This window comes from Mya arenaria, chromosome 12 (genome assembly GCF_026914265.1).
Source record: "Mya arenaria isolate MELC-2E11 chromosome 12, ASM2691426v1".
NCBI lineage: Eukaryota > Metazoa > Mollusca > Bivalvia > Myida > Myidae > Mya > Mya arenaria.
In genome coordinates this window covers 61396772-61410785 of record NC_069133.1, presented here as the reverse complement: position 1 = coordinate 61410785, position 14014 = coordinate 61396772, and the positions used below count along the sequence as shown (strand labels likewise).

At 34.9% G+C, this 14014-nt stretch overlaps 1 protein-coding gene across 1 annotated transcript in view; it reads right to left on the bottom strand.

Annotated features, from left to right (window-relative positions):
- Positions 1-10253, bottom strand: part of LOC128210862 (protein unc-13 homolog D-like) — a 36637-nt gene extending 26384 nt beyond the window's left edge. Inside the window, exons 1-9 of the mRNA XM_052915215.1 lie at positions 10107-10253; positions 6785-6892; positions 6363-6422; positions 4742-4811; positions 4006-4303; positions 3689-3787; positions 3053-3137; positions 2588-2704; positions 2098-2196 (exon numbers count right to left, since the gene is read on the bottom strand). Of these exons, the coding sequence (XP_052771175.1) occupies positions 2098-2196; positions 2588-2704; positions 3053-3137; positions 3689-3787; positions 4006-4303; positions 4742-4811; positions 6363-6422; positions 6785-6892; positions 10107-10253 (1083 nt within the window). The remainder of the gene's footprint in view (positions 1-2097; positions 2197-2587; positions 2705-3052; positions 3138-3688; positions 3788-4005; positions 4304-4741; positions 4812-6362; positions 6423-6784; positions 6893-10106) is intronic.
- Positions 10254-14014: the final 3761 nt, after the last annotated feature.

Sequence of the window (14014 nt, the reverse complement as noted above, 5' to 3'; positions counted from 1 at the left end):
CAACCTCTTATTATCCTAGCCATGTAATCTTACATTTATTTTGAAGTAAATTAGAATTTATCGCAATGTAAAGTGAAATCGTAAAGTTCCAAAAACCGAGCATCCGAAAATTGGAGCAGTCCGAAAAATAACCAAAATTACCATTCTCGCTGTGTCTGAGTCTCGACCCAACGTCGTTTTCGTTTCTTTTCATAGCTGGTCTTTTTCTTGGATGACTTAGCATTTTTTCGTTTGAAACGTTAAAAAAACGTTACAGTGTCGACTGTCAAAAATTAACTGGAATGCTAGCTATATGGATTTGGTGGAGCTCACGCGATTGGCCAACGGATCTAGACGGAATTACTCGAGCTCTATCGGAAAATATTCGGCAGTCTTCGCCATCGTAGTTTCGAATAAAAATGTCAGAGGAGCTCCGTTTGACCCGATTTTTCGAGTCAACAACCAATGATTGCATTAGTTTCGGTTTGATAAATACTCTCCAAGAAGGAGAGTACGGACTACTATTTTTTACCAGAAAAGTCGCCACTATGACGAGTTTTTTTTGTTACTGCCCGATCGGGCAGGTAGATTCTAAAAACTACTGCCCGCCTGCAAAAATTACTTGCCCCGGGCAATCGGGCAGTGGTTAATGTCGAGCCCTGTAATGCCTCAAACCCCTGCTCTCTATTCTTTCCAAAGTATTTGAATTTCCGAAATTTCGCTTCTATTGCAAGTCTAGGTGATTGTGCATATACATGTTTCCATTGGATTGTGTTTAGTTCCAATGGCGTTTACCATTTCCCCTATTTCTACTTTCCGTTTTAAGATGTACAAAGAAGTAATTGTAGTTCACTAGAAATTCACTAGTATCAATATTGTAAAGTCTTATTAAAGTCATAATATATTAGTGTTTGGTAATCATTTAAATGTTTGATATACAGTAAGCAATTGTCACATCACTCTTTATAAAAACAAATTATTGGGTAGCTTCATTATGCTAGTTTCCCATATTATAGTTTGGCAGCATTCTTATCATATGTGAATGATACCGATGATCGTATAATGCCTTAATAGAAACATAGAGTTTATTCCAACATCATATATACATACTATTAAGATCCATATTGTTTTTAAAAACTTAGTCTTCTCCAACATGTTTCAATATTTGCATATACAACCTGACCCATTTAAATTATTTGTTGAACAGCATTTTTTTTACCTTACTTGCTTTAATTGCATTTGCATAAACATAAATTATTGTAATACTCGTAACATTTTATGTATTGATAGAAGTTGTAATCGACCACGTAATATTTCTTTATATTCTTCAACCTTGTAAACATGGAAGAACAGCACAAAACTCCACAAGCAGCACAGTGCATACATACTATATATATAACTAGGTATGTTTATCAAGGATTGTTAGGTACCGCTTTGAAACGGTCAATAAAATGTAAATTTATTGGGGGTTTAAACCAGTTTAAGTGCACAAACCGCACTCTTATCCCAACAATCCCGAATAAAGTAAAAACGTAAATGGTAAAACTAATCAAAGTATACACTAACTTGGGGAAACATTAAGGCTGCTTCCAATTATTACCATTGTTTGATATATGTTTGTCTTGTAATATAATAAACATTTTGCAAAATTATTTGTTTGAACCAACGAAGAATCTCTTCACGCTTAGATCGAGAGCTTGTATCCTTTACATTGAAAGTGCATATATTAACTCTCATGGGTATTGTTACTGATAATCAAGTGCGTCACATGTTATTAAGTAAGAAGTATATACATGTAAATGAAATTCACCAACGGGTACAATCTTTCGAAGAGTATGCTATGTCTGAAGCAAGCCAAGCTACAAGGTATTTGGACAAATTTCAGAGCTCCAGATGTGGGATTATTTAACAAAATTTGCAATTTGTCTAATACTCCTATGTGTGCACGCCGTCCCCGACGTGGCGCAAAATAATTGTGTTTAGGTATATGAATCCTTATGGATCTTGGGTGAAATATCGAATGTGTTTAAGTAACAGACTTTTGAGACTAGTTAGGACAATTCACAATTAATAACTTGATATGTTCATTTCTTGAATAAGTAAAATAATAATCCTTACTGAATGATTTTGCCTGGATGTAGAGTATGTGTGTTTTAGGCACTGTCGGTAGATCTGTAGATAATCTTCATTGGGTTGGTGGCATCCTCCTTCTGCAGCCTGAAACAATGCGAACACACGGGGTGGTGAGTGGATGTAAGTGTAATGGTTTAGTGCGTGTATAAACAATTACCCACAATTTTTTCAACAACCTTGTACATTGGAGCTTACAGTGATTGTTGTGGTCTAATGTGAGGTCGAGTGTTACCCTCAGTGACAACTTAACCCAAAGTAAGCTGGTACATGGCTGTTAACTGCTCAGAACAATTATCTAAATAAGCATAAGTCTGCAAGCTTAATGTATGCTGCTCGGGCTTGTTCGTCCAAAAGTTATTTAACTTTTGAAGACTGTCTAAAGTAAACTATTTGTTGGGAATTTTTAAGGTTTAAAAATATGTATTCATACACAAGATTCTCTTTTTTCAAATTAGAAATAATTTTCTTATTTCACCTGCTTGTATGAAATGCTCAGTCTTAGATGACACTTGCCCTCTACACGAGGCTTGCCCTTGCACGGGACATCGGACACGATATCAAACCAGTCGTCTGTACCCAGCGTTGAAATATCCTGTTATAAATGCAGGTTGTTAAAACTCTATGTAACCGTCAAAGAAAATGAAACCCTGATTCAATAACTTTATTTTATCTTCAATCAAATACACATACTGTTTTTAGTATTCAGTCGACAGACATATGTATGACATTATGATGTCTTTTAAGAAATACATGATAGAATTGCCACACACGTGGGCCATGATTTATAAACTTTATAAATTTTGTTTAAAATTAAAAAAACATTTCTTGTTGAAATAACGTGATCAAGTGATGTATCATTCAGGTCGTTTATTAATCAACTACTAAAAGTAGAAGTTGAAATCAATTTAACATTAATCATAATAACACAATGAAAACTTACCCTGACAGGAATTCTGATTTTACCAAGGCAACGGTCAGAGATAATGTTATCGTGTTCATCGCTGTGTCGGAGTATACTCATAAACCTAAAAAATACCAATCAAAGCTAAGAATTTAATTTGAATTTAATAATACATATACGACAAGAGATTGAATACTAGAAAATTGCGAGTTGAATATGTCGCCTGCTTGCTTGCTTTCTGGAGTGTAAATTGATAAAAACGATTACTAATTATGAGTAAAGTTTGAAATATATGAATATTGGCTTTCACTTTTAAAATCTTTTTTTTACAAATTTTAACCAACTAATCTCAAGTTATAAGAGAGTGGACCAAAGATACCGCGGCCGACGACAACGCGGTGAAAATGGGCCTTCTATATTTGCCACGCGGTGTAGGCGACATGCCACACATTTCACACACTTATCTTTCGGTGTGGACCAAGGGACATAACTCAACAAAATATTTAAGCACGAGTGATGCTACACGCAAGCGCATTGAAATACGTGTATCAAGTTTTATGTAATTATCTACTGAGGTTTTCAATTGATGACAATATTCTTACATCAAAGGGGACACCGGCGTCAAGTTTGAAATACACTGAGTCTTGAAGCAGATTAGTTCGAATTACAACTCACTGTTTGTGTCGCTTGTTTTTCTCTGGTTTGGTTTCCAGTGACCCCTCCTCATCACATACGTAAACATGAAGCTGGTCCTTACGGAAATTCTCTATATCCCTTGAGTACATGAATAAAATGGGAATGTAGAAAACCTGTATATATGAAAAAGGATTTTATGAATATTTTAAACAGAGTCGTTTGTATTGCATGCATTAATTTACACGTTAAACGAAACATATAATATATTTAATTTACTTAAGGTAGATCATGAATTCCCTTTAAAGTGTTTTTTTTTTAAATATGAAACTCAGAAACAAAATACAATCTCAACATACAGCTCAAATTCTTCATTCCACTTGGGGTGGGATGAGTTTTTCACAGTGCTCGTCCTTGCAGTCTCAGGCTCGATAAAGTAAACTCCCTTTCGTGACAACAGAGGAGACAGCCCTGTAGACTCGTTTCGGGGGGCCACCGGAGATCCTATGGGGGAAGAGGATGCGCTATTCCCCTGTGAGTTTCGGGGACTCATTTTACGACTTTGTTTAGGGGAAAGCGCTCTTGGCGAGGAACCACTGCTGGTGCTCTTTCTCCTGGCTGGCTGGTTCATGACCAGGCAATATAAGTTGAACGTGTCTATGAAGAGAAACAGAGATTACTGTGAGGTGAATGCTCATATCTTTGTTACATTCGGTTTTGAAACTCGATGTCTAACAGATAAACTGTCATCTAAAGGCTTAATTTATTTGTGTATAAAAGTTAAGGATTAATAGTGTGTCTTCTACAGCATAGTGTTATTATATACATGGCATACACGGTTTGAACCAACATTAAGTTAGGTTAATTGAACACCTAGATACTAAAATATCAAAACATTTATTTTACCACATGTCTCTTACATATAACATTTCTATATATAATACTTTTTGTTACTATATGTCTTCTTGGACAGTGTGAACCTTGCTTGTAAAATGTAGTGAGATAAATCCTGAATTTGAAAGAACAGTATAAAATATAACCCAACTACTCCGGTTTCTATAATGAAGTAAGAATATCAGCATATTCATGAGAAACCTTTGGATAAGTCTTCCTCTATCAGTCCATTCGCTTCCAGCACCGTTACATTTGCCTGCCGTTGGGTCGGCTGAAACATACAAAAGAATAATCATTATCACCATCCATGAAAAAAATCCTCATTACAATTTTGAGTTTAGAAAAGAACACTAATTTCGATCGATTTATGTTGTTTTAAGCCTATTTGTGAAAGCTTCAAGTAATACTTTGAGAATTATTAAATAAGTATGGTTCCTACTTAATAATGTAGTTTTAGCCAGAGGGCTAGAAACATATTTTATTAAATCATATTTTATTGCATGTGTAGCATGTCCTCGCCAATCAATGTTCTGAACACTCAACCACGTCCGATTATACGTTTTATTTTTGGTAAATATTTATTCATTAGTTGTCAAGTTATTTGACCAAGTTGCAGAACTTCCTAGATTCCTTACCAGAAGCAGACTGATAATCATGTTCCATATAAGTGTTTCGTACTTCCAAACTGACCATTTAGAAAGCTTTTCTTTATTCACATTAAAAGTTTAATGACATCATGAGATACTTTCAACCTAACATGATAATAACCAAAGGATTTTACTGGCTTTCGCCATAAAAGGGGCTTGTTAATCAAGAGTTTCAGTAACGTAAAAATCAGCTAGGCCGAACTCTTTTTATAGAATGTTTGTAAACAAGGTGAACGTTTTTTTTTCTGGACAATACTTAATAAGCTCCGCTTAGTAGCTTGATAGAACGGATGACATGCCATGGTGTTACACTTCAAGATACAATGTATGATAACAAAAAACAAGAGGGAAACAGAAACAAACAGTGCAATATTTCATTGTTAACGTTCACACGGTAAGCGAAATGATAACGGTGTCACATTAGCTTTGACAACTAATGTAATGTTTCATTTGAGGTCATGAACAGAAATAAGACAATGAGAAAAATGATAATAATTAACAGAAAGTGTAATGCAAAAATATATTTGATAAAAATATTAGAAAATAATCTGAGTTTAAAAACATTACATTAGAGAGGGAAGGCACACGGGAAAGAAAATAGAAGGGGGGATGGGGGAGGTGCACCTTTTGCTTAATGTCGAGTTTATGAGACTTTATACATTTGAAACTTTATATAGTAATGAATTTCCGTACATTCCATAATATAATCATCGACCGAAAGAGTTGAAGAAACAAGAAGTAGTCTGTTAGTGCTCAAGGGATGGACTTGTTAAGTGATCGCATTTATAGATCGATCGCCTTTAGTCGATGTACTTTTTTAGTGTCGATCTAGGAGTCGATCGTGAGTCGTTGCGGTAGTCTGCAGCAGGCATATATAAGAAGCGTAGGTTTTTACTCAGTAGCATTCAATTTTCTTTGGTATGTTTTCAAAGTAATGATAGCGTTAAGGAATAAAACAATATCAGTGAAATATCAAAAGGAACATTTTAGTCCTTTGTAAGATTTTGCTGAAGTTTGGAAGGAAACATTAGGCTGTCGACAAAATAAACATGCAAACTTGGCAAGGTGTCACCAAACGGAATTGATAGGGTTTTTTTAATGGGTACACTTGGTTACACACAACATGAGATATACTTTCTTTTTGATTATATATACGTAATTGTCACCTGACTTACCCTGTTAGGCTTCTCCTCCATGATTATTAGCTCATGAGTTGCGGGATCCACATCAAACACCTGTGAAAAAAATGTTATCTTAGCTTTGAGCTTTGATTCTAAAAGATATGATATTATAACACACTTGAACCTCTTATGAGAATCATAAATCATTGTACCCATAACAGACATGCACTTCTATGATAACATATTTTTGATTTTAGTATGCATTATGGAAGACATAACATTTCACCATGCATCTATAATAATTGTCAACTGTTGAAGGAAAGAAAACATATATAATAAATATTTAAGCCGAAATTGTGGGGTCAAACGCACTATCAGGGCGTATTTGTATATTTTGCTGTCTGGAATGAAACTTATATAAGGGAGACAAACAAAAACTTATTCAAAAGGTTGTTGTAGACACTACTAGATCCTACCTCTTTAAGGTAGTCGAGAAGGTCCTCATGTCGAAGTCCGGATATGGTTTCTTGGGCCCCAAGCGGATGCAGTAGGGCTCGGACAAGGCATCTATACACATTCTCATGCTGAAATACACCGAAGTGTTGAAAGCAGGCTAGATTACCGATCTATCCATTACCTGGAAGATGAAAACAGTATTTAAAATGTTCCTTTCAGCTGCCAAAGTATTACACTTTTGTCATACAACAAGTCTATTGCAATGTAAATATTAAATAATTTCGGGTCATTAATTTACATCATGAATTGTCTGAATATCGTTTCTTTTGTTGTTAACAACAACCCAGACTGTTTATTTTTCAAAACGGTCTCAATCATAAGCTTCCATAGTCTTTATGACAATATGAGAATGCATTATAGAGATTTAATTTCAATTTTTACACTCAAAGAAGAGAGAATCACCAAAAAAATAAAAATAGTTTTGGGTTACTTCTCAATTCTGTAGAATGTATATTTTAGTTAGCATTGCAGTTATTCATATGAATGTTTGTTTATTACAATGTTTTATTACATCATTTCTAATATGCTATCGTATCACTTCACTGTAATATCTAGAGACAAAGGCTCTAATGCAATCAAGCATTATTTATTCCTATATCAAACTACGTGGTACATAAGTATAAATGACGCTGCAAAGATACAGGGGAGCCAGCGATCACCAAAACACCTCATAACTCATTTCACATTCGCTTACATTTACATTTCATTATTTACAAAATTGATTATTTAAATTTACAAGAGACTCAAAAACAATAGACAGCTTGTCAGAACTATCACATTAGGATATTGCAGATAGCGAAGAGAATATGACGGATATTGATATGTGTATCTTAGATTTACCAGTGGATGTTAACACTTAATATGGAAAAAAATACTCTAGAGGACTCGCTCATTTTAGAAGTTTCTTTGTGACAATTACGATATTGACATATCTGAAAATGATGATGATGCGAAAAAAAGAGATTCACATTATTTTGAAGAAAAACTCCATACTCTTTGCATTTTTGACTTAACATCCACCACCCACATTCACAAGAGATGATAGCATCAAGAAACTGAAAGAAGTTCTCGATGACGTTTTAGCGAATACGGACAGTGAATGAATTGCAGATAAGATAATCTTTGATGAAGACCACATGATTGCTGACAATTTATTCAAGTTAAGAGAAAGCCGGAAAAAGTATGAATCATTTTTTACCAGAGTTATCCTCGCTTCATCTGAGAAAATCTAGAAACGATGAATAAATTTCATGAAACAATCTCATTGAAAAAGAATGCCATGAGGAACTGTTTTGAGTGAAATCATCCGTTACTGATATTCGCTATATAAAGATAATTGTGAGTCGTATTGTTACACATCTGGTTCTTTTTAAGTCTCTGTCGGCATGGCGCTTAAATAACCGATGTTGAACAAGGAAAAACAACCTCTCTCATTTCAATTAGTTTCAAATTATATCTCCAATAATTCAAGTTCAATCCAACAGTACAACTTCAAGCAACTGTGGTTTCCCAATATAAAACAGTAGCAGCGCAAATTTCAATGCATCGGTGTTTTAAATAAATGTAGTACCGTCTCATAATCTATTGGCACAGTCATTTTATGATATTTATTTTACTTTTAATTATCAGTGTGTGTTTCTGGTCGATAGTTAACAAAAGAGATATGATCAAAAGATCAGTTCAAATAATAAATTGCGGATTCGGAAAATGCGCCGCTCATATACCCGACAGTTGGCTAGAAATTAAGGAATAAGGAATTCTGACCAATATAAAAATCCATATATCAACCAATAACCATTAAACATCAGGTAAACATACATTTTTTTTTCTTTTTGAGATCGCGAGGACCCCTTTTATTTGCCCCGTAATAGGGACCATGGGGTCGGGGCCATCCCCACGGGCCCTTACAACATTCAAAAACAGTAATATTCAAAGTGCATGCAGTTATCAAGTTACAGTTTTGACAATAATGTTTAGATGTTTAGAATAGCAGTACTATATATTGCATATGTTTAATAAATCTGAGTTTGAAATGTTTTTACCTTCGAAAGCAAAAGATGTATAAGCATAGCAGCAGATACAATTATTATCAAAGGGCAGTAAAGTAATGTTGTCATGGTGATATCAATTTACATCCATTTAACCTTGAAGCATTTACAATTATCACAAAACTCATACTTAACATAACCCTAGGATGCCAAATCTGTTACGCGCGGATATTACAAATAGTGCAAAGACGTCGAAGTGAACTGTAGTATGTAATGGAACGCATATATTAAACACATGTTTACATTCAACAAAGAACATAATAAATAATTATCATATCACAATAAAAACTGGAAATAACATTCATGTTTTGGAAATGCAAATATGTATCGTGACGAACTTATAATGCAGTTTCCAAAAGAAATGATAGTTCCGTGACAACTTCAGGAATAACTCAAATCAGTAAATAACAAACATATCTTCAGGTATTTAATTAATGATAGCTTCAAAAGAATCTGGATTAAAATGTATGAACGATTGGTAGGTGTTAACCCTACATTTATAATGTTATTCCAAATGCCAACAGAAGCATTATTATATTACATAATTCTGCGTTAGGGCGGAGTTTCATTGACGGGACCTACTTATGTGTATACCGTATACGATGCAAGTAAAGCAGTGTTTCCAGATTCCATCTTAAACAAGAGCTACTGTGATTGTCTCTGTATTTTTATTGTATTATGAAAACTGAGGAAAAACATTGGTACAACCACCACTTAGCAAGTGTTGTTGTTCAAATTCGGACAAGCCTCAAATTGAAGAAGTACGTACATGGTCTGACGTAGCTTCTTCAAAAAGAGAAAAAAAATCATTGAAAGATTAAGCGATGAAGCGACCAGACACAAATTAAATAATAAGAGAAAAGACAGAAAATCTCGCGTAAAAGGTATCAAGCGGCAAATTAACGAAAATCGACTGCTTATCATCACAAATGAATGCATCTCAACTGGTGTGGAAAATGCACTAAAAGATATTCTCCGCCATTCGAGAACATCAATAGAAAACTGTGAATAACACTCTGAGTCAAAAGATCTTTTCATTCAAAACAAGAAGGTAATTCCAAAAGCATTAACACAAACAGCTTCGGTTGCTACAACTGAATTTGCAGGTGTCGAATTCAAAACGAGTTAGACATCAGGCAAACAATACCTGAAGTACGAGTGAAAATGATGTTCTCATGTAAACGAAAATAGGTTGTCCAATTATCTGCAATAATATTATTTGTGAAGTACTTACCTGGCCAAATATGTTGATAACATCCAAATATCTGCATGTATAACAGTTGACAGGTCTACTTTCACTTTGGCGTACTACAGATCTACTTTCACTTTGGAGTTCTACAGGTCTACTTTCAATTCGGCGATCTCTTGCCGCGTTACGCATACCGAAAGACTTTAAAAGTTGGTTCAAGTAGCTGCCTTGCCTGGCGCTCGGCATTTGAAGGGTAGTGTTTGAAAAAGTGGTGTACTCAGTATTGGTGTAACCCGGGAAAGTTGTATCATGTGTATCGGCGCTTTACACCGCTCACGTAAAAGAACCAAGAGGTTTCTTCTGAAAAGAAAAATAACTAGGGTTCCGGACTTCCTTGTCACCCACCACTGTTTCATCCGCGTGCTGTCCCTTCAGCATAGGACCCGGTTGGAGGTAAGTGCTTGCACTTTCACGGGTTGTCTTTGACCGTACGGTCTCAAGAAATGCATACACGATTTTCTGGTTGAAAGGCGTATATAATTGCATCCATAAAGGTATATACACAAACCCAGTTAGAGCTTTTTCTCACCACGATGGCCTACAAGAATTTATGTATTAAAGCATGTTCAGCCAACAAAATGTAAAGCAGAAATGGCACAAATAGAGTGGCTGATGAAGCACAAACAGTTGCTGAACGTAAATGAATCTGCTGTGAGCATTGTTACTTCTTGTGTCATAGACGCTGTTGTTCTGCATGGGTTTGTCATCGCCTTTCATTGCCCACTGATGAAGAAAATATATTCAAAGGTTCATGTCATATTACAAAACCCCTAGGTTTTTATGACAAATATAAAATCACCGAAATTGTGTTATTCATCGAAATGTCTTGCCATGATAACTTAATGGGACAAAAGTTGATGACTTTTTAAGTTTTTACCCAAACTACATGGTATCCCTCACAAGAAAACAGTTGAAACATTTCTGAACAAGATATTTTTATATGATTTGATATGTCGACCATACAAGGCGATGGTGAAGACATTGTACGCACCGAAGAATGTTGAACAACTTGGAATAATGTTTGATAGACTAATATTCAACGGCAGAGCAACATGAGGCATGCTTGCCAAGGAATGACTGTCTGAAAAATTACAAAATGGAAATAAAGGTAGCATCTTGGGCCAAACACATATATAAATATAAAGGATGCTTCCGTAGTTGCTCAAAGGGTTCAGCAAATGAAGAAGCGGAAGCAAGACGACACGCCACAGAAAGGCGAAACTCAAACCTAAAGCTTCGTCAACACTAAGGTGTGGTCCATATAATTCGATAACAATGTTTAGTTTTTTCTGTATGTAGTAACCTATAAGCTGTTGAATTATACCAAAATCAAATTTCAAAAACTGATATCAAATTAATCAAAAAAATTAAAAGACCATTTTTTGCATTGTAATTGAATTGTTCAATAATTTAAATTGAACAAGATGTGTGTTTTATGTCAAATAGAGTTTGCTCTTTGATGCTACATTTATGTATGTTAACCATTTTGTACAAACGAAACGTTCTCTAATTTCAGAAACGCCATTATCAACAAGACCTGAACAGATGCTGCAAAAGTGTTCTCTTTCACAACATACGTATATACCATATTGAATGTGTATATTACGGAGTTGGATATGGATTTTAACTTTAAATAAACAGTGTATGAAAATCAGTAGTAGCCATTTTATGTTAAAACATATCTTTGTCGGTGTTTGTGCGACTTTTATTACAAAGTAAGTCATTCGTATTGTTTAAGTGTGAAGAATATTCATGTTCGTTTCCCTGTATATACTGCTATTATTAATTGTTTGTTTATTTTACATAGTGTGAGCACTAAAAGCCTTTTTCACGCATGGAATGTTTACTTATGGCGCTCACCAGGTGGTGAATTTTATTGCGATCTTACATAAGGATATAAAACAACATTGAATTGTTGTATATCAGGAAATTGCGCCAAATCGTATGCGAACGTATCACATTCCGTTGAAATTGTGTTCCTGGCAGCCCTGTGCGCTGTCGATTGATTTGGCAATAAAAGAGATTTTTCGAAACAGTGAAACATATAAAACTGTTATTTTACTTGTGAATCTGTATATTTCACCGTATAACATATAATAAATTGTGGTCTTACACTAAAATAAATAATGATCCTCTATATAAATAAACATAATGTTACTCAATCAGTCAATGCACATAAATGAAATTTCGTTACACAAGACAATGTGATCAACTTTTGCACGTACCTCAAAGCCTGCAGCCTGTGACATCTGCTGGTACAGTCTATCATCATTTTCACCACAAGCATCATTACCGCCTTGCGCCCGTTTCATTATGTCCGTAAAATGTTTTATTTTCTGTTGTACTGTTTCACTGTTTGCGAGTTCTTAGTGTGTTTTTTTTTCTGTTTTGTAGTAACATTAAATAACATCTCCCAATCACTGTTTAGAGTGAATAGAATTTGAACGCCCAGATTTCATTTTAGAACCATTGGCATTATAATTCAACGTACACGACTATAAGCACTGCTCAAGTACATATATACAAACTGGTTGTTAAAGTGTGAGCATCTGCCCAACAGCTTCCAAGTACCTTACATACGAATATCTGAAAACAGCTCCAATCCTTAACTTAGTATATAACACTTATATTAGCAACTTTTGAAACCGTATACAGTACATTAGAGTCAGTAAGACTTTTAAAGTCAATAGTCGCCTCAATAGTATCTCACTACTCATGCTTTCAGTTTAATTAAATTGGATCTAGTTTGTAATATGATTTCGTGACTTTTTGTGGGTCAATGACAATAACGGATTTACCCCCATTTACTGTAGCTATCATGTAGAGCAGATCTGACGTTGAACACAAACATAATACAAACATTTTTGTTTGTAGGGGAGACGGGTGTTATCGGTCACAGTCGTTTATTGTCCACAGTTCGCCGGTCCCTCTGCTCATGCGCGAAGTACCTATGAATGACAGCTAAGGGTGCCGTTGTCTGGAGCAGTTGAAGCTTATGTCACAAACCCGAATTTGAAATATATTTGTAATCAGCTATCGAATGGTATCGACAACTTTTCAGTACACATTTAAAATATTTTTGTTACGATATTCGAATCAAACTTAAGCATTTACGTTTGATCTTCTTCTTCTTTTATAACTTTTCTTTTTAATATACAGGCAATCACAATTCATTAAAAAGTGTGTTTTTGTTGATATTCATTAGCATGCGAAAAAAGATCAGAATAGTGTTATTGAAAAGTGTATAACATCATGATGAATGGCAAAACTAATTCCAGTAAAGTTCTGTACTTTGCAAACGTACCGATGTAGTTTTAATAATCCAAATATCTACAATTTGTTGAATTTTAATTAAAAGTACCCTTAAAGTTCATCTTTTGGTGCTTTTCACTTTTTGGACTTGATTCTGTTTATGAAATGTTCACAAAGCAGTGACAATTTATTATCGCACGCCCCTCATTTACTGATTTAATTAAGCTAATAACGCCCGGGCGATTTAACATTCGGTCCAAATTACCACCTGACTACATAGAGTGCGAAACTAGTGAGACAAATAGGTGCGAACACAAAATAAGTTGGGAGACAGATAGAGATGCGAGCTTTCAGACTTGCGACCTGCTTGCTCCATTTTCTGTAGATCGCCAAATTGAACACCAATTGGCGTTTTTGTTGGTTATAAACTAGTGTGGGTTTCATATCGGTTCCACAAACGGTGTACAGTTTAATTGTTTGTTTAAAAAAAGAACTGGTTTTAGAAACTATCGAAACTCCCCCGGAGGAACATGCAGTTTTGTCGGCTCGTTTCATCCAAAAACTAGTTCACTTTGCAAAACAACATGACGGACAGTTATCCAACTCGCGTGTTGAAACACCATTTAAATAGGCAAAAGACC